The sequence below is a fragment of the Pistacia vera genome, unplaced genomic scaffold (assembly GCF_008641045.1).
Source record: "Pistacia vera cultivar Batoury unplaced genomic scaffold, PisVer_v2 Contig723, whole genome shotgun sequence".
Lineage (NCBI taxonomy): Eukaryota > Viridiplantae > Streptophyta > Magnoliopsida > Sapindales > Anacardiaceae > Pistacia > Pistacia vera.
Window position 1 is genome coordinate 713,574 of NW_022196583.1, and position 25,050 is coordinate 738,623.

The 25,050-nt window shown below is 37.1% G+C and overlaps 1 protein-coding gene and 1 pseudogene across 1 annotated transcript; both read left to right on the forward strand.

Annotated features, from left to right (window-relative positions):
• Positions 1 to 1,773: 1,773 nt before the first annotated feature.
• Positions 1,774 to 5,571, forward strand: LOC116114845 (annotated as a pseudogene).
• Positions 5,572 to 7,700: 2,129 nt separating this feature from the next.
• Positions 7,701 to 10,549, forward strand: LOC116114807. The gene is made up of 4 exons (XM_031400956.1): positions 7,701 to 8,882; positions 8,960 to 9,160; positions 9,315 to 9,406; positions 9,584 to 10,549. Exons 1-4 carry the CDS (start codon positions 7,788 to 7,790, stop codon positions 10,287 to 10,289), a joined length of 2,094 nt encoding a protein of 697 aa, XP_031256816.1. The 5' UTR covers positions 7,701 to 7,787; the 3' UTR covers positions 10,290 to 10,549.
• The last annotated feature ends 14,501 nt before the right edge of the window (positions 10,550 to 25,050 follow it).

Here is a 25,050-nt window from a genome sequence, read left to right on the forward strand (position 1 = left end):
CACTGAGTCTAAAGGCCTTATTTTGCAATGAACCTAGTTAACAGTTTCCCATGCCTCAATTGCGTCAGTAACATTTGTAACGTAATCGATATTTAGGAAACTTCCACTGGACGGTATCTCCACCATATGAGGTATACCCTTAGGTACAAATTCTGACCTTATCCTAGTGGGATAGGTTTGTTTGTATTCGGGTTTTTGAGATTTCCTTAAGGAATCCTTCGAAAGAATTCAAAGGGTTACAAATTCCTTCAAACGGATCATCCTTAAACTCAGATTCCTTGAATCTAGAGATTAGCTCATCAAGCTTCGCCTTTTTAGGTCCTGGAGTAATTTTTAGACCTCCAGTTTCTTTCCCTTTTCTTTGTCTCTTCATTTCTTCCTCATAATGCCTGCTGATTCTTTCAACATTAGAAGAAGAAATTTCTGGAATGTCAATCTTCTGTTTGCCATCTGCTTTAGAAACAAAGTCTTCTTCCTTTACTCTTTTCATAAAGAGCCTTTCTGCCTTTTCCCAATCACCTTGGGTTTCCTTGGCAACGAATTGTGCATACCTTGGAGGCAATCTAGGATATTTTTCCTGTAGACTTGCCACAAACTGATCTAGAATGTCTTGACCACCCATGGTCAATCTGAATCAATCCTTAAGCTAGCCGCAAAATCTGACTCTTTATATGGTTCAAGATCTGGATCCAGCTGAGATTCGTCGTACCAATAAGGAATTACCGCCTCAGCTTTTTCCAACCACTTATTCCGAAGTTCCGACTCGACAACTTCAATGGTTGAAATCTGGCAGATAAAGCATAAAACCTTTGAGCACCCTTGACTCAAAGCCTTTTGAATAGCATCCAAAAGTCACTTTACTCCGAGCCAACTTAGATACTCTTCTCGCATATCTGGGTTTCTGGTACAGAGATCTAACACGCATGTTTATCCTCTTGTTCCGTATATCCTTTAATAGGCCATACTTGTTCAATGTCACTTAAAACTAAGGACATCTCTTATTTTACCTGCTTAGTAAAATAGTTAAGATATGTTCTAGTGTCTTGACCTTTTGAAGTACAAAATTGACCTTTTCAATTTGTCTTCCGATCTGAGTCAATTCTTTGTTTAGAGCAAATATATGATACACCGTATAATTCACTCTCTTGTCTAAGTTATCAAGCTCTTGGGTCAAAAGCTCTGGCTTATCTATGACTACGACAGTATTTAACTGATTTTCGGTTTTCCCTTGAGTCCATGATCCAAATGAAAACAAGTCTTATTCACACAAACTTCATCATTTGAATCATTATTCATGCTATAGAGCTTTCAACAAGTTAACATGTATTTGGTCTAGTTACCCCCCATTTACCAAAGCTCTGATACCATTTACACCTAAATAATATTTGTTAGACTCCTAACAAATATTATTTGGGCGTATCTAACAAATATTATTTGGGTGTAAATGGTATCAGAGTTTTGGAAAACGGAGGGTATCTAGGCCAAATACCTATTAATTTGCTGAAAATTCTATAGCATGAATAATGGTTCGTCTCAATAGTTTAGACTGAGTTTACCCTTAATTCGTCACCAAAATATAAATTTGGATAGTAAAATGATGTTTTAAAATTTTGTAGGTAATATGCCATTATTTGGGTGAGAAAAAAATCTTTAACTCCGTTTCAATACGCAGACATATTAAACTTAAAATTTTATTTTTGAAAAGTTAAACTTAAAACACTGGGATATTAATTAAAATATCATTATGTAAAGCACAGCAGCAAACGTCTCCATCACCAATTCACCATCAGTTGTGACAGCGTGTTGAAGTTAGGAGGCCATAAGCCCTCAACGGTGCCGTATAGCGGATACATTGACAAATTATTCCCCGTCGATTGAAAAAAAAGTAGATCGGCTCACCGAGCAATAATAAAAATGCAAATATTGAAACGAAACGCCGACGTTTCATTACTCTAACACTGGGTTAGGGTTTCAGATCTCCCAATTTTGCTAGATCGATCACTAATTTCAGCACTTTGCTCAGACGCAGCCACCCATAGATAGCGAAATTGTGTATATACCAGTTGTGATTTATAATTGTTTCATTTCTTTTCAATTTTACTTGGACGAAGTTATTAACAATTGATTGAGAGATGCTGCCGAAACCGGGACAATCATCTTACCGAGATAGAACGCAAGAGTTTTAACGCAAGAGTTTTTAAGTGTAGCAGAGAGGCCGAGGAAGTCATCTAATGCGTCTCCATCAAATAAGAGTAGCGCCATCACGAAGGCCGATGATTGAAAATTTGCGGTGGCGATTCAGTCAAAATTCAACAAAAGGGCTTCAAAGATCGGGTATGGGATCCACCAGACATCACAGAAGTTGGCTAAGCTCGCCAAATGTAAGAACATATATGTTTAATTATTGTCTTCGAATTTGTTGTAAACGTTGGTGAATATCGTAAATTATTTGTGCTATTCGTGTATGTTGTGATTATTATGGATGAGTTTCAATGTTTTACATTGTGTAGTCCTTGGAAATAAGGTAGAAAATTCGGTTTATTAACAGTGCAATTTGGTGGAATCATAGATATTTTGCGAGTAATACGATTTTGTGATACGATTTTATGAATTAAGTTGAGCAATGTGTGGCGAGTTGATGGCGATGTCATGGGTGTTGTTGCAATTGAAATATGTAGCTAATCTAGAACTAGTCAGATTTGATATGGATGTGGAATGTGGTTGCTATTTTGATTGTAGTCTATAAGTTGCTGGTGCAGTGATATATGGTTGTGGCTGCATCTCGGCAAGAGGAGGTGGTACTAGTTTATTATAATGGCAATTTGGTGCTGTTAATTAGTTTTAGTGAAACTTGGTGAAGGTGGAAGTTGTGATGTCTGTCAATGATTTACCAGCAATAATCATTAGGTGAGTAAATCAAAGTTTGAAGGTACAGCTAGTTACTTCATGTGATAATTTTCCTGGCTAGTTTATTAGTGAACTTATTAGGAATATTGATCATACTTACGTATATAATTTTCACATTGTCATATTTCTAATTTATATATGATTTGTGTATGTAAAACAGTATAAAAGTTGGTATTAGATTATATTTCTATTTCAATTTATTGCTGAAAATGCTTCAATTTGAGAGTTTTTTTCGTTTGATAAACATTAAAGTTTTTTTGTTTTTTTTTTGTTTTTTGTGCTTGGATGTGTGGTGTGAATATGATTCCTCTGTTGTATTTTGGCCGGACATAAAGTCGAATTAGAGTACCAGATACATGCATCAGGAGCTTAACGTTGACATTGCTGAAAATCTCAATCAGCTGCAATTTGGCTCTAATTTGTCATCAAAATAATAATAATAATAATAATAATAATAATAATAATAACTGTACTTGTTATTGAGGGGCAACATGTATTAACGTGTTTGCCTTGCTTTCTCACCAGTGGCAAAGAGAACATCAGTGTTTGATGATCCAACTCTGGAGATCCAAGAACTGACAGCTCTGGTAAAACAAGATATCAGTGCACTCAATTCAGCTTCAGTAGACCTCCAATTTCTTTGCAACTCCCAAAATGAAAGTGGGAATATCTCAAGTGACACAACAACCCATTCAACCACAGTTGTGGATAACCTAAAGAACCGCTTGATGGGTACAATGAAGGAGTTTAAAGAAGTCCCCACCATGCGGATTAGATGTACAATTAGGTCACTTGAAAGGGTTCGTAAGCTTTTATTATTTGTCAGTTTCATGCGTCTAAGCATTGTCTTTTTTATGTACATAACATGCAGAACCTGAAGGTCCATGAGAACAGAAGGCAATTGTTTTCTTCTACTGCTTCAAAAGAGTCTACAAATCCTTTTATTCGCCAGCGTCCTCTGGCTTCTAGTTCTGCTGCTGAGGCATCAACAACACCTCCTCCTCCTCCGTGGGCTAATGGTTCTGTATCGTCATCCCAATTATTTCCCAGGTGAAAATCACAACTCCTTCGAACTGTTTTAAATTAGGCATTTAGTTAAATGATGTGATCTTTTGGGCAGATGTGTGGTCCATCTGTTGTCTTTGTGAAAGAAAAGCCTCTGGAACTCTGAATTTAGGATTGGAATCTTTTGTCTCCAATAATTTTTTAAGCTTTATTTTTTTAATTAATTTTTTTTTTCTTTCTTTTTATAAAATTTTTGAAGTTCATAACAAGTCCATAAACTCTATAAAGTGAAAGGTTGTACTTGGAGGGTTGAAATTACCTTTATCCAGGATTTTCTTTATCTCTGGGGATGAGAACTCTATTTTAGTGTTTTGAGTGTTGCCCATTTCTATCCACATTTTAAGGAATAAGAAAATACATATGCATTTTGGTTCTTGGCTTTCATTTCTTGGGTGGGGATTGAAATGGAACATGATCCCTGCATTCCCTTTCCCACTAATAATTTCTTGTTTCTAATTTGCAGCAAACCAGCAGATGGGGAATCTTAGCCATTATTGCAGCATCATCATCATCAATAATAGCAGTAGTTGGCGGCTCCACTACAAGACAGCTACATGCAGAGTAGAGCTGAAGCCCTTCATAATGTGGAATCAACTATCCATGAACTGTGTAACATTTTTACACAACTGGCAAGCATTGTATCACGGCAAGGAGAGATTGCAATCAGGTTTGTTCATTATTATGGATTTAATGATCATAAGAAACTTGTGTATGTGGCTGGATACATATTATCTATTACCAGTACAAGGACACATATGAGCAGCTCTCCTGCTTCTACAGTGTGTTTCTATCGAAGAGAATAACGTGAAACTATAAGTTTGCAGATTTGGATCCTTGCTAGATGGAAACAGTTTCCAAATCATTAAGCTGTGGTTACTGTTTTGCTGAAAGAAAGGCACCTCAGCAATTCACATGTACTGAAATTTTGGCTGATTAAATAATGTCATTTTATGATGAATTATGTAATTGCTGACATCTGCATGCCAAAGGAAGTGGACGCACTGGATAGGAGTTAATTCAACTTCATACTGAGAAACAAGTCAATAGAATGGCGTAACCTTTGACTGTTTTTTTGTTTTTGTTTTTCCTTTTTTCGTACCCAGAAATCCAGTGACCTGCCCTATATGTTCTTGGACTTCTAAAACGAATCACTTAATCAAGAGCTTTTATCGATGACCTCAACTCTTAGGGTTACATTTACTGAACTTTAAAGGGATAAAGATGACTATTACCATTTATCATATTTATAGTCATTACTTGAATCATCTGTTTCTGGCAGCATTGATGAGAACATGGACGATACACTATCAAATGTGGAAGGAGCGCAGAACCAACTGGCCAGGTACCTTAACGGTATATCATCCAACCGTTGGCTCATGATCAAGATATTTTTGTACTTGTTGTGTTCCTCATGATTTTCTTATTTTTTGTGGTGTAAATGTATATGAGAAAATAGAAAATAAAGAAAATAACAAAGCTTTAACTTTCCTCCCCCGTGTTCTCCATGTTCACTTATGATGAAAAATTGATCAAATGTCTGAATTTTTTACACCACGGTAGCCATACATTTCCTTTCTATGAATTACTCAAGCATTTTAAAATTTAAATTGGAGGATTCTCATAGTCTCTTAGTACGCCAAAAGGGTGTTCTGTCCATGACAATAGGTTAATTTTCATACTTTCTGAGAGTTTGTATTTGTTTTTAGTTTCTATGACCAGACATAATGCTTTTTGTCAATTTTTACCGATGGTGAAATGGATTATAATCTCACAACTGAGTTTGATGATGGGGAAGAGAATCATCTGGTTGGTTTGATTATGGATGCAAAAGTAGCTCTTTCTTTCACGGCACAGCAATAAGAACACAAAACTAAGGTGCGATTCCTGGCGGCAAATCAGCCTACACTTGAACAAATTCACCTCCCTCGGCTGCTTGTTTTGGATATGTTAGCCCAACAGTGCGTACAGTCTTACACCAAAATCGGGATGCAAATGATTTACTTTCAACAATGAATTTGATTGCTCAAGTGAAACATTTTAATAGTGAAGTTCGATTTCTACCCTTGATTTCATAAATTCCAAATTTCTACCCTTAAATTAACAAAAAATTGTTTAATGTAACAGTTAAAGGGTTAAGTGGTCATTTGTACTGTATTAAATCTAAAATGAAAATAAAATTTCAAAATAACCCTCCACATCTAAAATTTCTCTCACAACCACTCTCTCTAAAATCTCTCTCACGACGGTTAGATTTGGCCTTTGTGTGGGCCAAAAGCAGCAACCAAATGGTTGCTTCTTGGCCCTCGCGGTGGTCAGATTTGGCTTTCGCACGAGCTTGTGTGTGCAATGTTGTGCACAGTCACTGGAGATGTGCACGAGAGTAGCGCACAGGGGGAGATGTGCTTGGGTGTTGGTTGGGGCAAAGGATTGAGTAGGTGGTGGGTGTAGTCCAAAGGCAAGTGGTTTTAGTGGCCGACGATAGGGAAAGCGGCTAGAAAAAATTACAATCAATGAATAATAAGAAACCATTTCAATAAAAAATCAATTTCCCTTCAACCAAGCTTCAAATCAAACTCCAATTTAAAACCCATTTTCAATTGTCGTGCACGTCGTTGGGGGAGTGGTGACGGCTACCAACGGGCAATCACAACTTGGGGTGATGGGGCTTTTAGAGAGGGGATGTCGGTGGATCAAAAGTTGGTGTGAGGGTAGGTTTTTGTTGTCGGAATCAGCCAGAAATTAAAAAGAACCATGTGATTCCACAGTGAGCGACGCCAACAATTTGGTGGTGTAAAGGGGTGGAGATGATAGGGACAAAGGGTCGAGTAAGTGGTGTGTGTAGTCCAAAGGCAGGTGGTTTTGGTGGTTGGCGATAGGGAAAACGGCTAGAAAAAAATACAATCAATCAATCACAAGAAAACACTTCCATAAACAATCAATTTCCCTTCAACCAAGCTTCAAAGCAAACTCCAATTTAAAACCCATTTTCAATTGTCATGCAAGTCGTTGGGTGAGTGGTGGCAGCTACCAACAGGCAATCGCAGCTTGGGGTGGTGGGGGTTTTAGAGAGGGGACACCGGTGGATCAAAAGGTGGTGTTAGGGTAGGTTTTTGTTGTCAGAATCAACTAGAAATTGACAAAACCATGCGATTCCATAATGAGTGGCGCCAACAATTTGGTGGTGGAAAGAGGTGGAGATGATAGGGGTTTTGATGAGGGATGTAAGGGGATGTGTTTGGTGGTGTCAGGATGTTCCAATGACGGCAATCGTGCAGCAGAGGAGGTCACGGGTGGCCACGAAGAAGCGGAGGTTGAAGAAGATGGTGTTATTGAAATAAATTTGAAAGTAAGATAGTTATTTAATTATATTAATCTGGGGGTTAAAAAGTAATTTATTATTTTATTTGTCAAGGATAATTTGACAGTACCATTCTCTATGTGTCGGAACCCCAAAATTTAAGGAAAAAAATAAGCCAAAAAGAAAATTCAAAAAAAAAAAAAAAAAAGCTACGAGGACTACAATTTCAAAGTCTTTCTACCCAATCTCCAAATACGTAACGGTAGTTACGCCGTTACGGTACTACTCTAGCGTATCACCTGGTTTTGATTAATCCGTTACACCCAGTTTGGCCCCACATGAATTTGAAAGAAGGAAAATTAGCGGGCATTTGAATTTGAAATCTCATAACGGCCAAATCAGCCATAGATGCTCCCCGTCTTTACTTCCCCACCCTGCAACACTCATCGGTCTCATCTTCAGAGTTTGTCTCGCACTCACACTCACACTCACACTCACGCTCACAAACACAACCCCAATGGCCTCTCTCACTCCAGGAATCCTTCTAAAACTCCTCCAATCCATGAACTCAACGACCCGTGTCACCGGGGACCACCGCTCCGCTCTCCTCCAAATCATCGGCATTGTACCTGGTCTCGCCGGCTCCGACCTCTGGCCCAACCACGGCTTCTACGTGCAGCTCTCCGACTCCCTCAACTCGACCTATGTCTCCCTCTCGGACCACGACACCGAACTCATCCTCACCAACCGCCTCCAGCTTGGCCAGTTCGTTCACGTTGACCGCTTTGAGTTCGACTCTCCCGTCCCTCGTGTCAACGGAATTCGTCCAATCGCAGGCCGCCACACATTCTTAGGCACTCCTGAACCTCTTATTGCGCGCATTTCTTCTTCAAAAAGAGAGTTTGTTATTCAACCAGTGTCTGATTCGGAGTACTCCGTAGATCCAATTGCGGTTTACTTGTCCAACAAGAAGTCCGATCGAAAAGAAAACAATGAATCCAAAGTAGATACTAAAATTGAAAAAATTAAAACGAGGCAAGCTCTTGCACCCAGAGACAACGTCACAATTCCGAAATCAGATGAAAGCAAGCCAGTTTTAGATAAGCCACCACAGAGGTTTTCATCTCCGGCCACAGCAAAGCGATCAGGATCGGTTGGAAAGAAGAATGTGGCAGTGGTTGAGAGAGATCCATCTCCGGCTGGCAAAGTGAAGAGATCTGCATCTCCGGTGCCATCAAAATGTGTTGTGCCTAGCCTAGTTGCTGCTAAAGAGGATAATCGGAAGACGGCGAGGGAGCCAGCTATAATAGTTCCGTCAAGGTACCGGCAGCCTTCGCCAAATGCAAGAAAGCAGGCTTCACCAAATCCTCGGAGAGCTTCGCTCTCTCCTGGGAGAAGGTTGTCAGGAGTGAAGTTTTCACCTGTTGTTGCGGATTCTGGTGGGAAGAAGAAGATGGCAACGATTGTTGCCGGGATTTCCAAACTTTCAGAGGTCAAGAATGGTAGAAAGAGTTGGGATGAGTCACCTCTTGTGCCGGGTTCCGGAGAGCAGAAAGAAAAGGCCGCTGTAAAGAATAATAAGCCAGATCTGCAATCCATTTTGCGAACTCAGGTAATGCTCTACTAATTAGTTGCTAAGAAGATATTTGTTTTTGATATAGATTTTTAATATTCTCTGCTGGTTATCAGGCTGCTATTTCTAGACGTCTAAGTGATGTTAGTCGAAAGTCGGTCAGTGATGATTCTTCAACCAAGAAGGACACTAAACCAAGTTCGCCAGAAACCAGTTTGAGTTATGGAGCTCTAGGAATTACAGTTCATGAAAAAAAATGGACTGATGGTAGTGTTCCACTGGATTCAGTCTCCTCTGATCTCGCACGACTGGGAAAGGTATGGAATTAAGTTCACTTGGCAGAAATTAGAATTTGCAGTCTAAGGACTAAAATGAGGCTTGGCTATTGACGAATTATAGGCATCCTCTCCCCGTTTAATCACTTTATTTTGAAGACTAAATTTGATCTTTTTACTTGTTGATTGACTGTAGGAGGCTATGCAAAGGAAAGTTCTTGCTGCTAAAGCAGCGGCTGAAGCTTTAGAGGAGGCCATTGCTACCGAGTCTCTTGTAAGGTGTTTAAGGTAATCATAATCCCTGCCTCCCGTTTTGATGCAATGAGTAATCTAAATGATATATAGATATCATTTTTATAATTTGTTTTAAGTATTCTGTGTTCCTGAGTCCTTTTGCTGAGTAAATTTTTATAATAAACATGTGTAATTGGTTTGGTGTAAATTTACTGCTTTTATCTATTTCAGCATGTTCTCCCAACTCTCTTCTACATCAAAGTCTGGAAATCCTTTGCTCACAATCGATAGATTCTTTTCAATCTACAATGACGTCGTAAAATATAGTGGAATTGCTGAATCTGTTGGGGCTAATCATATTTCTTTCACGAATCGTGATAATATCTCGACTGAGCAGTCAAAATCCACTTCTCTTTGGGTTGAAGCTGCATTGGCCACTGATCTTGAGATTGTCTCTCTTCTAACCACCCAAAACAACGAAGCTCCTTCAACTCTGCAGAAAAGTTTGTCGAAACGAAAATCTCTGAATGCACAACACCAACTAAAGGGTAGTTGTACAACAACAGCCACCCATTCTAGCGTTGAGACATGGACAAGAGGTCATGGAATGAAAGAAACTGTGCAGCTTGCAAGGAATTTGCAGTCTGAGATGCAAGTGTGGTTTGTACGGTTTATTGAGGAGTTGCTCGATGCTGGTTTCCGGGTATTTGGAGAGTGTGCAATTAATGGAAGTGTAACTCTTCCTATGGATTGTGGTTCTATTGCAACAGTTCTGTCGCAGTTGAAGCGTGTGAATGAATGGTTGGACCATAAGGTTTCAAGCAAGGATGATATACTCATTGCAAAGATTGAGCAGTTAAAGAGAAAGATCTATGGGTTCGTAATTCAGCATGTGGGAACTACTTTCGATAATGCTTCCCCTGTTTCTTCATCTTGATCTATTTATTTTTGAGTTCATAGTTTGGTTTTCTGCAATGATTTCCTTCTCTATTTAAAGATATGGCTTCTAACAGGTTTATTGTCTGTTTGAATTGGAAAAAGATCCTCACCATACTCATATTTACCTCAAGTGCTCAACCATATATGTCTCTCATGGTTTATTGTCTGTACCTTCAATACTGAATTCTTTTTTCATTCTTAAATGGTGAATTCTTTTTCATTAGGTTGACCCAATAATGGCTAGGCCTCTCATGGCTTTGGGACAGAAATCCTGGGGCCGTTACTTCGCATATTCCAGTCCACTGGGCCGGCTTATTATGTGAGGGGTTAAAAATAGAACCACTGAGTTATAATGTAATAACACATATCTTTTTATCAGTAATGAATCCTTAAAATTTACACCATTATGAGTTAATAAATACTATCAAATTTCCTTCCTACCTTTTAGTTTAATATTATTTGAAGAATTAAAAGCCTCCATTAGATGGATAGTGAAAATTGTGGTGATAACTGACATATGGACGGATCCTAATGCAACCGCGTTGGAATTATTAGTTGATGGCTACCCCACGCCACGCTTGTCTGTTACTGTTACAACACGTGTGTGGCGACAAATTATAGCTGTTTATCGTGCTTGTCTTGACCATTTTTAGTTCAATCTATATTTCGATTCTCCATGCTTTCCAATCAACAAGCCATTATGGAAATGTACTAAACATTCATTATTTTACACATAAAAAACAAATTTCTTAATATCTCAACTCAATGTTTACAAATTTTAATCATTTCTTTGGTTGGATCTTCTTAACTTTTCCACCTTCCTATTTTTTAATTAACATAATGGCATCACTTTTTCCATTTATTTAATAAAAGAACCCTCCTTTCCTTTTTACTCTTAAGCCAGACATAAGGATTAGTAATTAGTAAGCAATTAATTTATTTGTTATTTTACTGTTTAAGAATATACAAAAATAATCGATTTATTAAATAAACATAATTTATTTATTGATCAAGATTTATTTTAAATACCTTTAAAAGTGCACTACAAGAGTAATAAACTTTGTACATAAATTATAAGAATATTTAAAGTGAAGGATGGATTGAGGAGTTAAAAAGACTAAGTGGTCTTGACTCTTTGAGTTCAAGTTGTAGCAATGGCAAGAGGTGGGCACCAATTACCGTACCCAAAAAAAAAAAAATTATAAGAATACTTCTAAGAATTGGCTAATGCTTTTTATTTTGTTCACATATTATGGTTGTTCGCAGTGGCGGATCCAGCCACTTTTGGCTCACCCTCAAATTTTTTTTTTTTAATATTAATATGTAAATTTATATATTTTGGCACACCCTAAAAAAAATATTAATGGACAAAAATAGTAATGTATAATAAATTTTTATTTTGGCCTACCCTAAAAAAAATTCCTGGATCCACTACTGGTTGTTCGACTATTCTTCCACGCATTGTGTTAGATATCAAGGAAAGATTATGGTTTTAAAAGACACATTTTTTTTTTTTTTTTTTTTTATGGATAAACAAAAAGTATTATTTTGTCGATTAATTACGATTGCAATTTCAAATGGAATCTCAAATCTCAACAGGAATCTTAATAGGCATTTGGTGAATCAATAATTAATTAAAAATATCATGAAAATAATCTCTCTATATAGTAATTCATATCTCATGAAATTTATAGTATAAACATATTAATTTTGTATTTAATATATCGGATTTATCTTTAAAATTATGATGATGAATTGATTAAATCTATATTTAAAATAACAACAACAATAATAATAAAAGAGTACTTAATTCAACGTTAAGATAATCATTGATATAAAAGGCAAGGCAATCTTCAATTTTAACCAAATCTCAAATTTATTGAATGCCCTTGATATTTAGTGAAAGAATCAAAGAGGTCCATAAGTTTTTACTAAGTGTCTGTCAACTATAAAGATATTAGCGTTCCATTCTGTTATGCCTCAAAAATCAAGGCTAACGTAAGCTTACATTAGCAAGAACTAATTAGAGTTCAAGCAAGCTTTGAGTCGTCCAAGTGCTACCACGTTGACCCAAGACAAAAAGAATTGGCTAAGAATAAGAGAAAGCAGGTGGTTGACAATAGGCCAAAGGGCTCAAAGGGGCCAGTGTATACCGATCGTGAAACATGCAGAATACCTATAGCTTTGCGACTTGGCGGTATGCCACAACATGAGTCATCTCATACCATATCGCATGGGCACCCCCATAAGAGTGCACGGCATAGAGATTCCCATCATCTTTGGAATGATGGTTTCAACAATTATCGCGAGGGAAAGACCCATCATACGCAGGTCGCGATAACTCCCCAAGCCATTCAGTGCCTTCACATGGCTCCAGCCAACATGTGCCAAGGTATGCCAAAGGCTCCAGTCGAGGAGTGGAAGAGTGCGATCTGCGGTCTTTCCTTAATCGCACTCGTGGGGAGCGAACCCACATTATAGAAAGTGATCCCCATGTGGCTCCGCTTCCTCAAATTGAGGAGTTACAGCAAGCTCTAAATCAACTTAGAGCTCAACAGAATGAGCGAGGGCAGGTCACTGAGGCCTTTCCCTTTTCTCTAGCAGTTTTTACTGCTCTTCTCCTGTCAAGATTTAGAATGCCCAATATACGAGCATTTGATGGGAATTCTGATCCGCATGATCATCTCTATGAGTTTAACGACCTCATGGAGCTTGACCAAGTTTCCAACTTGATGAAATGTCATTGCTTAGAAGTGACTTCGACTGCCTATGCTAAGTGCTGGTTTAGATAGTTTCTGCCAAGATCTATCAACTCATGGCAGCAGATGAGTTTATTATTTTTTAGACACTTCCAGGCTAATAGGAAGTTCTCAATGTCGTTGAGTTATCTCAACAACATACAATAGGAGAGGAATGAATCCCTTCAGCCCTACATTGATAGGTTCCATAAGGAGCTAAATAAAGTGGCTAATACACCCGAAGATTAAGTTCAAACTCTTATGATTGCAGGAGTTTGCCTGCAAATCGACCAGTGGAAGAAACTGCAATCTGAGGACAATACTTCCCTTACTTGCTTCTCCAACCTCACTGAGAAATATCTCAGAATTGAAAATTTCGTAGCTGCTTTGAATCACCACGACCCCAGTCCTTTAACCAGCGCTCCCATCGGAGGGAGGAAAACCGGGGATAGAGTAGTATAAGGCCTAATCGCAAGTGGGCTAATGACTATTAGAGAAAGGGAAAGAAACAACGGTTTAAGCCTAAGAAATCTTATGCCCAAGTCCCTCATCGTGATCATGACAAGAATCAATATACTCCATTGAATGCATCGGTATCAGCTATTCTAGATAAATAAGAAGAAGCTAATATGCTCGAAGAGCCAGAGCCCATGAAAAATCCATCTTCTATAAGAAACAATAAGAAGTATTGTCGTTATCATTAGGATTATGAGCATCATAACGATGAATGCCGAGCTTTTAAGCATGCTATTGAAGACCTCATTAAAAATGGGCACTTTAAGAAGTATGTTAATGGTCTAACTTTCATTCGGGAGAAGGATCAGGAGGATGATAGGAAGAAGCGTCGTGGTCGCAAGGGTCTCTATTTCATGGGGATTACATTTGGAGGACCACACATTGCGGGGAATTCTCGAGGTGCTCAGGAGAAGTACGCTCAAGAAGCTCATCATGATCTCGTGAGTGTATTAAACACGACGTCATGACCTGCTAAAGTGTGCAGAGAGGAGGAGATTACCTTCTCAGAGAAAGATGTAATGCGATTGCATCACCCTCCTGAGGATGCACTAGTCATCGCAGTTGAAATAGGTCGGTGCGAGGTCCACAAAATGTTTATGGATAATGGGAGCGTCGTGAACATCCTATTTCAGCGAGCATTCGAGGAAATGTAGTTAAAAGAGGCAGATCTGAAGCCCGCCTCTATCCCACTCTATGGCTTTACTAGGGATCATTTGATTCCCAAGAGAATGATTACAATTCCCGTCACTTTGGGTGAGACCCACGAATTGACCAAGATGATAGAATTTCTTATAATAGATTGTTCATCCACTTTCAATGGCATATTGGGACGATCTCTACTCTTGAACTTTAAAGCTGTCACCTCCATCTATCATCTGAAGATGAAATTTCTCACTCCGACAGGATGTAGGAAAGTCAAGGGGTCTCAATGTGAATCTCACGACTACTATGTAAGAGCAATGTAGATGGCATGCAAAGGGAAAGGGAAGTCAGTGGGCATTCCCGAGCAAGCTATAATGATTAGTAGGATCGAACCACAGTCAGATCCAGTGGAAAGACAACATATATCCTCGTGTTCAAAAAGAGTATTCCCATAACGGGCCGGTTGCTACTCTATCTAATGTATCAGTCAACCAGAATAAGTCGACTCATGTGTTGAGAATCGGAAGCACTCTCAGCCCTTAGCTCACTACTGATTTAAAGAGTTTCCTTAGGCAAAATATAGATGTTTTTGCATGAACTCATGCTGATATGGTCGAGATCAGCCCGAATGTAATATGTCATGCCCGGATGTAATATGTCATGCCCTCAATATCGATAGTAAGGTCAGGCTAGTTCGCTAGAAAAGAAGAGCCATAGACCCAAAGCATTATGTTGCTCTAAAGGTTGAGGTGGATAAGCTCCTCTCAATTGGGTTCATTCGAGTGTCTCATTACTCAAGTTGGGTCACCAATCTGTTTTGGTGAAGAAACCCAATGGCAAGTGGTGAACATGTGTTGATTTCACGGATCTCAACAAAGCTTGTGAAGGAGAGTTTCCCTTTACCTAGAATTGATCAGCTCGTTGATGCCATTTCCAGGCACAAGCTGTTAGGCTTCATGGATGCCTACTCGAGGTATAATCAGATCCCGATGTACATGCCCGATGAGAAGCATACCTTATTTATTACAAATCAAGGATTGTACTGTTACAAAGTCATGCCTTTTGGTCTGAAGAACGTTGGGGCAACCTACCAGCGTTTGGTTAACCGTATATTTTTAGAGTAGATCGGGAAATCAATGGAGGTCTATGTCGATGACATGTTGGTCAAATCGCATGTCACTTCAGATCACATAGCTAACCTCATAGAAATGTTTGATATACTTTGGAGATATTGAATGAAACTTAATCCTCTTAAGTGTCCAAGTCTTTTCCCAATGGAATCTTATTTCTCTATCTGTTTGTCTCTCAGTATGCGGTCAGCGTATCTCTCATTTAGGAAGAGGGCAGAATCCAGTGGCCAGTGTATTGCATGAGCAAACATCTACTGGATGCTGAATCATAGTATCTAGAGATGGAACGATTAGCTTATGCCTTGCTGATCGTTTCCAGGAAGCTGCGACCTTACTTTCATGCCCACACCATTCATGTATTAACCAACTAACCACTCATGCAAGTCCTTCAGAAGCCAGAGGCTTCGAGTAAATTGCTCAAGTGGGCTATGGAACTAAGCTGGTTCGATTTGCATCGTAGACCGAAAGTAGCAATCAAAACGCAGGTTGTTGTTGATTTTATTTTGGAGTTCTCTTATCAGCTTGATCGAGAATCCAAATAGCTAGCTAGTGAAGTTGTCTAGGAAACTGTTCGGAACTTGTCAACTTGGAATCTCTACATTGATGGGTCTTCGAACTAGAGAAGAGCCAGAGCTGGTCTTCTGCTCATTAGCCCTAAGGGGACTCACATTTATAGAGTCCTTAGGTTTGAATCGAATAATGAGGCAGAATATGAAGTGCTATTTTCTAGTCTGCGACTAGCAAGAAAAATGGGGTCAGATATGATCGACATCAATAGCGACTCCCAGCTGGTTGTCAACCAGATTCTTGGAGAGCATCAAGCCAAAAAAGAGAATATGATCAATTATTTGAAGAAAGCCAATGCCGCACTCGAGCCCTTCAAGCATTATACGATCAGGCAAATTTCAAGAGATAGCAATTCTATCGCGGATGCTTTGGCAAAGATTGTCTCATTGTTGGACTCCGATGCTTTGGATAGTATTCCAATCAAGTACATCAAAGTTCCCAGCATCAGCTCACCTGATCAGGTCGTAGCCATAACTGAATCCATTTCCTAGATGACTTCGATTATTCAGTATCTCAAAGATGAGGTTCTTCCTAACAACAAGACTGAGGCAAGACTCTTGCAAACTAGAGTTGTTCGTTACACTCTCATAGAAGATTAGTTGTATAAAGGTTTAGCACTCCCTTCCTCCGATGTGTAACAAATGATGAAACAGATTATATTATGAGAGAGATACATAAAGGGATTTATGGTAATTAATAATGCTACAGACACTGGTGTTTTTACACCAAAATTTTGTACCGGCTTACGTGTCTACTGACTCAAACCATTCAATGCATTTTACGTTAATAATTTTTTTCTAATGAACGGCTGTCCATAACATATGGACGGCCGTTCATCAACATGAACTCCCATCCATATTATATGGACGGGAGTCCATTTGCCACGGACGGGCGTCCTCATTTAAAGGACGCCAGTCCATTGGTAAATAAAATAAAAAATATTTAAAAAATTAGGGACGGCCGTCCCTTAAGTATGGACGGCCGTCCATGAGGAATGGACGCCCATCCATTAAGTATGGACGGCCGTCCATACTATTATTTTCTTTTTTTTCTAAAAACTAGTAAGGAAGTATGAAGATCACGTGGAAAATTTTCCAACCAAGGATCCTGCTATAGCATTCTCCAGTCAGGTCTTGAACATGAGAAGATTCAAAGACTTCAATGGAGAAAACAGCTCCAGAAATGGCTCCAACTACAGCCCCTCGAACAAATCCACTCTCTGTTTCTTGCCCTATTAACTCCAGTCATGGCTCCCAACAAAGTGCCCACTATATAACATAAAATGTCAAATTCAAATCAAACAAATAAGATCACAATTCTGGAGACAGAACGTTCCAAAGAAAACTTCCTTTATATGCAAAAATCGTTAGCATAATTAGAAAAATGACATGCTAGTACATCATTGTCTCCATATAAATTTACAATAACCTTTTTCGGCTTCGGGAAGAGCTCGAGCATAGTTTATGAAGCGAAAGGGAATGAGGGAATGAAGGCCGAAGGGAAGAGGTCTGTAAGTCGACACTGAGGTAGAGACATACGCAGGTGCAGGTAGATGTTTCCATACCTTTTTCAACAATCCAAGGAAAGTGATGCTGATGTATCTGTAGCTGCTGAGGTAGTGGAATTTTTCCATCCATCCTTAACCCCCCTGTAATAGAAGGAATTCTTAGCCTTCTTGTCGGTGCGGCATCTTCAATGAGGTTTTTGTAGGTTGAGTAGAAGCTATTCGATCATGAAAGAGGGAGGGGCTTGCTAAGTGAAGTCAACAAAAAAAAAAAGAAAATAAGAACCTTTCCTTTGAAAGATCCAAACGAGCTATTGATTACTCTACTATGTCCTTGGTTACAAAAGTGCAGAAATCTTTTGACTCTTTCAAAGAAATTCCCAAACAAAGACAAAGATGACATAGAGAAACGTGATGGGTATGCAGAAATCTTTTGGACGGGCGTCCATTGTATTTTTTTTTAAATAACACAACTTTGGACGGTCATCCATAATACTATGAACGACCGTCCAGGATATATGGACGGCCGTCCAAAAACGTTGGACGACAGTCCATTTATGTCAGTGTTCAATCATCCAATGTGGATGTCTCCACCTGTTTCGGTGCAACTTTTTGGTGGATATAGCATTTTTGTTATGGTAATATAATGACTCACTTACTAGCTAGTATACTCGTAAAATAACAGTAAAACTAACTAAATATATATAAGAAAATATATGCATATAAACGAGTATAAAATTATGAGCCCATATTTAATTTTCTTTATACACAAAACTTTACATAATATAATAAAGTCTCAAAATAGTAGCTCGACAGTTTTGCCCAACCCTTCCGTTGCGTGATGTTCCAAGTGACCGCATCTCACCTGTTACCAGCAAAAACATTAAAAATAATGGGGTGAGCACTAATTGTTGAGTAAGTAAACCCACTATGCTACTCTTCTCTCTCCGTTGCTTAAATTCTGAATTTTTTTCCTTACTTCACACTTCCCCATTCTTCTTTATTCTTTCTCTACTCTTACTCTGTTTTTCTCTCTGTTCTTTCTTTGTTCTTTCTCTATTCTAATTTCCCATTACTTAGATAATGGGCATGGTATTATGCATATATATAATGCAAATGCACAAATGTATTAAATATGCATTTTCTTTTCTATTTTTCTTATTCTGTTTTCTGTTTCTTTTCTCTGTATTTCTTTCTTTGCTTCCTTTTCTAGTCTTTCTTTCTCTCTATTCTTTATTTTCTTTTCTAATCTTTCTTTTCTTTCTTTCTATTCTTTCCTTTCTTATTCTTTTCTTTTCTTTCTCATTCTTTTCTTTTCTTTCTTATTATTTTCTTTTCTTTTCTTTTCTTTCTTATTCTTTTGCCGATCGGACTTGGTTGAGGCATGGATTTGGAACCTTGGCCGTGTGAGTGTATTCTTCTTTCTTGGGTACAACCTTCATCCACATGCACTCTTACGGACTGTTCCAATTATTCTTTCTTATTCTTAGACCGCTCACTAAAAGCGGCGTGTATGTGGGGAAAATTCTTCTTGTCACTCACGGGTTCCCCATCGCAACAACATTTTCTTCTTTTTATCTTTTTACACTTCTTTAAATAAAATTCAGATTTGAACTTCCTTAATATTCTCATTTCTTTCTATTTATTCTTTAACATTCTTTAGTGCTTTTTCATGCTTTTATGAATATGTATGCATGTAGATGGTTTCATGCTTATATTTCTTCCTAAATTCACATGCTTAGATGCAATAATGCAATATGGAATGCAAACATGTTATTCTCTACCATCTACAAACTCATCTCAATATACCACATAATCATACTCATACAAACACTTCTCTTTGACATTTTATCAAACAACTTATGTGCACAAAGTAAGTCTAATTTGACTACACTTCTATCTCTTTTCTAGGCCACCAAAAATTGGGAATAAAACCCTCCATATTTAACGCCAAACCTGTCCAAAATATACACTCCAAAATTTCCACTCCAATTCTTCCAAACTTCATCCAAACATTCATCAAACGTCAAATACGCCAACACAACTTCTCATGGATAAGTTATAATCATCATTCAACACCAAATCCATTAACAATTCTTCATATAAAACATATATATGCATAAAAGAAATTTTCTACACAATATTACTTAAATCATACTTAGGGTAGGATTTACTTACCTTATATGTGAGCAATCCAAAACTTTAAAAATCTTCTTTAAACCAACTCCCTTTCTCTTAAATCCTATGAACACAAATTATCAAAATTCAACACTTTAAAAATTAAAACTCACTTCTTGGTGCAACGATCTTACCTAAGGATGCTTGGGATTGAAAATCCACTCAAAAGTACCCAAGATCTATGAATTTCCCTTAAATAAGAATTGATGAAATTAAGAGAATATGACGGTGAAGGTGGCGTGAAAATGGATGAAGAGTGGCTAGGGTTTCACTCTTTAATACTTGATATAACATAATATTCTATATTAGTTTCCCATTTTGCCCTTTCACTTTCTTTAAAATTCCATCTATGTCCCTTAGTCAATTACCATAATGCCCTCATTTTATTGCATTCTCTATGAAATTCTATCGCTTTTCACTCCCCACAATTTCAAGTAATTTTGAGTGGAGAGACCATTTTACCTCTAATGAAATTTTAAGGCATTTTCTTGACATTTTCTCAAAATAACTTTAACAAAAATCAACTAAGGGTATAAGGGCATAAGTTAAGTTACGTACCTCAATGTGGGCGTTACAGGTAATCACACTGTCGTACAGCCTCTCGCCAATAAAATTATTCACCAAGGATATTATTGGCCCCTACTTCATGAAAATGCCTTCAACTTTGTGAAGAAACGTGATAAGTGCCAAAGATTCGCGAACATCCAGCGAGCTCCTTCCCACCAGTTAATAACGATGATCAATCCTTGGCCATTTTCTATGTGGGGAATTGATCTCATCAGACCTATGCCAACCAGTGAAAGTGGCATCAAATATGCAGTGGTCTCAGTGGATTATTTCACTAAGTGGGTCGAAGCAGAACCATTGGCCGCAATTACTACAAAGAAGCTCAAAGACTTCGTCTTCAAGAATATAGTGTGCCGCTATGAGATTCCTCATACACTCATTTTTTATAATGAGAAATAGTTGATAATGAGGAATTCAAGCAGTTTTGCAAAGAGCTGAGGATTCATAAGAAATTCACCTCAATAGCAAGACCGCAAGTTGATGGTCAAGTTGAAGCTATCAATAAGACCATCAAGCACACATTGAAGGCCATACTTGGCACAACCAAAGGCAGTTGGGCCGATGATCTCCCAGAAGTTCTATAGGCATATAGAACAATTCTGAAAACCTCTACTTCGGAAACACACTTCTCGCTGACATATGGCTGTGAGACAACGGTTCCAGTAGATAGGGGTAAGCACAGGTAGCGGGTAGAACCGGAACTGGAACCAGCAGCGGGTACTCGGCTTGGAACCTGCTTGGAACCTACTTGGAACCTACAGCAAGTACCCTGTTTTGGAACTTGAGCTGAATTGAAATATCTATGAAGAATTGGGGGTTTATTGTAATTTTACATATATAAAAAATTAAAATGGAAAAAGTTAAATTTTTATAATAACCTAATTAAATAAATATACAATTATACTTATTACATATAAACTACACCATATAAAAAATTTTAATATATTATATTAAGCGTATAATTGAATTAGGACCAATTAAAAGAATTTTCTTTGAATAAAATAGTATATTTGATTGAATAATAATATAATATTTTGTTATTTACTTTAATTATCAAGTTCTAAGTATATCTATTGTAAATTAGTAATTAATTAATTATATAAAATAAATTGATAAACATTAATACATTACTAGTTAAATGATTACTTAATCAATTATAACATTACATTATAGTCAAATGATTACTTAATTAATTATAAGTTTATAACATTACATTAGTAATTTAGTATATTACTTAATATGATAATTAGAAATTTAATTAATTATAACATTACATTATAGATTTATAGTATAATTACTTAATTAATTATAATATTACATTATAAACAAATTATTATTTAATTAATTATAACATTCCATTATAAACATTAGTACAATATTTAACTAAATTATTAAAAATTTAATTAATTATAATATTACATTAAATATTTATAGTATGATTACTTAATTAATTATAACATCATATTATAAATTTATAGTATGATTACTTAATTAATTATAACATTCAATTATAAACATTAGTATAATACTTAATTAAACGATTAGAAATTTAATTAATTATAATATTATAATAAAGATTTATACTATGATTACTTAATTAATCATAACATTATATTATAGTATGATCACATAATTTATTATAATATTACATAATGAAATGATTACTTGATTAATTATGACATTATATTATAAACATTAGTAAGCACAATATGATTACTTAATTAATTATAGCGTTACATTATAAATTTATAGTATGATTACTTAATTAAATAATTACTTAATTAATTATAACATTCTATTATAAACATTAGTTCAATACTTAATTAAATAATTAGAAATTTAATTAATTAAAACATTACATTATAATTAAATAATTACTTAATTAATAATAATATTACATTATATTATATTACAATAAGTTAATTAATTCTAACATTACATAGTTAAATGATTACTTAATTAATTATAAATTTATAACATTACATTATAAACATTAATAATTTACTACATTAGTACATTACTTAATTAAATGATTAAAAATTTAATTAATTATAACATTATATTATAGATTTATAGTATGATTACTTAATTAATTATAATACTCCATTATAAACATTAATACAAGATTTAATTAAATGATTAGAAATTTAATTAATTATAATATTAAATTATAGATTTCTAGTATGACTGTTTAATTAATTTAATGAATTGTTTGTGTTTTGGTTTTGATTGAGGAATTTTATGTGAATTGTGATGAATTGATTGAATTCAAGTATTGCTTAGAGATTAGAGAATTTATGAGTCACATTGGACACAAATGAATGAGTAATCAAAATTTGCTAACTTTCAAGGTATTTTTGTCATTTTTAAACTAATGGGGGGTAATTGATTTTTTATAGGGTACCTGGGAAAGGAACCGGAACTTACATTTTAAATTCCGGTTCTGGTTCCTTGAATTTAAGAACCTGCACTGTGTGGTTTCGATTTTGATTCCTTTTTTTGGGAATCTGCACTTTGCGGTTTCGATTCTGATTTCCCCGAAAAATGCAAGGTACCTGGAATCGCTCACCCCTACCAGTGGAAGTAGGAGCTGGTTCACTTCGGAAAGAATTTTACAATGGAACAGACAATGAAGCACTCTTACGTGCAAGTTTGGACTTAGTTGAAAAATGCCATGATAAGGCTCGGTTAAGGATAGCTTCCTACCAGCAACAAACTAAAAGATTCTTCGACTCTAAAGTCAGGGAAAAAGACTTCCAAGTTGGCTTCCTAGTGTTAAAAGAAGTAATTCTCAGTACAAAAAAAACCAAGTGCGGGGATATTGGGACCTAACTGAGAAGCCACATATCGCGTTGCAAAAGTGGTACGACCTAGAACGTATCACCTCAAAAGGCTTAACGGTTCTGAAGTATTGCGAGGTTCAAATGCTGAACATCTTCACCCCTATTATCAATAATTTCGAACTCGTTTATAGCTTGATTAGTTTTTTACTTGTAAATTTTCATTGTTGTAGATCTTATGAATAAGATTATCTCAATTCTTCTCAAAGAATCACTTGTATCGTAATCTCAAGTTTTGCATAATCTTGTTGTTTATAATGTTTTACAAGTTTTATGATCAGATATGCTATATTTGTTTTGTGAAGTACTTAAGTTATAAGAGTGCTATCACAAGTGGTCAAAAGTTCTTTTGTATATTTCAAAATATTTACAAAGGATAACCTGGAGCTACATGAAAAAAATAGTACAAAAGACACTATTCAAGCAGAGGAAAAAACGATCATTGGTCTTGATTACCAGGATTCCCAACTTTAGTCACCACGACCTCTGGGTCGTTTGGCTGATCACCGACCTCTGGGTCGTTTGCTTGGTCTTCGGGGACCTCTGTTTCTTGCTGATCGTTCTCTAAGGCAGGCTCTTGTTCTTCTTACTCTTCGACCACATCCATAGAAGCAAGATCAACTTGGTATTCCTCGGGGAGGTCAGAGATATACATGTTAGGATTGTTCAGCCGCAAGCTATAAATAGCTTGCAACACCCAGTGAGCAGCCTTCCTCTCCATTTCGAGGTTCTGTTGCTTTGTCTACTTGGTCAGCAAAGTGATTCACCCCTGAGCAAGTTTGAGATCTGTCTGTAGCACCCTCTTCTCTTTCTCTAAGTTTTCCCATAACTCAGCTCGAGTCTTTTCTGCTGTTTTTTCAAGCTCTGAGCTCAATTGAAACTCCTTTTCTCTTTAGCCCAACTCCTTAGTGAGTCTCGCTACTATTCGTTAGAGCTCCTTATTGTCATTATCTTTCTTTTCAAGCTCGGTCTTCTAGAAGTCTGCTACTCACAGAGCAAAATTCCTTTCAATCAGATACACATTCGCCTGAATATGAGCAACCTTTGCCTCTTCGTGTGAAGCCGCAAGATCTTGCTTCAGCTTAGCAATCTCCTCCTTCACCTCGCGGAGCTCTTTGGAAGAGCCGATTTTCATCTTGTTGTGGGCCACATTCAGGGCAAGCAAAGACTGCACGGAAAGGAATAAAGAGTTAGTTTTTTTTTTTAAAAAAGCTAAAGGATCAAGTTATATGAAAGAGTTCTTGAAGAGAACAAGTCATTTTACCTGACTTTGCATTTGAAATGTCGTGGCCACCAGGTCGAGAGGCCACGTACTTGTCAAAGGTTGTGGCAAGTTGGCATTTGAAAAAGGTGTAAACCACCAACCGTAAATGGTTTGGTAGTTGCCCTAAAAGATCCAACACGAATGGGTCAAGCCTCGTTGCGGTAAAAACCCCTTCGACGTGTTCCTCTCTTGCTTCCTACTAAGCAATCGTAGTAGCTCCCTCTTTCTCTTACAAGCTCCCAGGGGTTGTTGAGGTCCCATAAGCATCCCTCGAGGTTGTCCTCGCAGAGAAGAGTTGATAGGTTTGTAGCCTATCTAATAATATCTCGAAGCCTTCTGATTCAGATTCAGTTTCCTCTTCAATGGGTGTTGTTTTTCTCTTCTTTGTCTTCATAGCCGTGGTCTTCTTTCTCAGCCAACGAGCAGTGGTAGGTAGGGGAGCTTCTCCATGTCGCTTAGTAGGTGCTTGCCTTTCGGAACCAATTTGTATCCCCACTGCAGGGATATTACTGGAGGTAACTCTAGCTAGTTCAGTCGGATTAATTTTGGGGAACGTGAACCCCCAAGACTTTTTCGTCGTCTTTGCAACCTTTGGTGGCATAGTTGCTGCATGGCATGCAGACACGCCAGCAAAAAGAGTTTTCTTTTGCTAAAAAAGACTTAGAGTTTTTCTGTGTAGGAAATACTTATGAGCTGAATCGTCCAAATATGCGTCGGGACTGAAAAACCCGTATTTCCAAAGGTTGGTAGTAGTCACGAGCCTAGTTAGTAAATACGAGTATGGCAAAAAAACGGTACGAGAATTTTACGAGC

Bases quoted from the DNA above. Each gene is read 5' to 3' on its own strand.
- LOC116114807 (XM_031400956.1), top strand. From the start codon at position 7,788: ATGGCCTCTCTCACTCCAGGAATCCTTCTAAAACTCCTCCAATCCATG. The intron at 8,883-8,959 runs GTAATGCTCTAC...GCTGGTTATCAG, and splicing joins AATCCATTTTGCGAACTCAG to GCTGCTATTTCTAGACGTCT. The intron at 9,161-9,314 runs GTATGGAATTAA...GATTGACTGTAG, and splicing joins ATCTCGCACGACTGGGAAAG to GAGGCTATGCAAAGGAAAGT.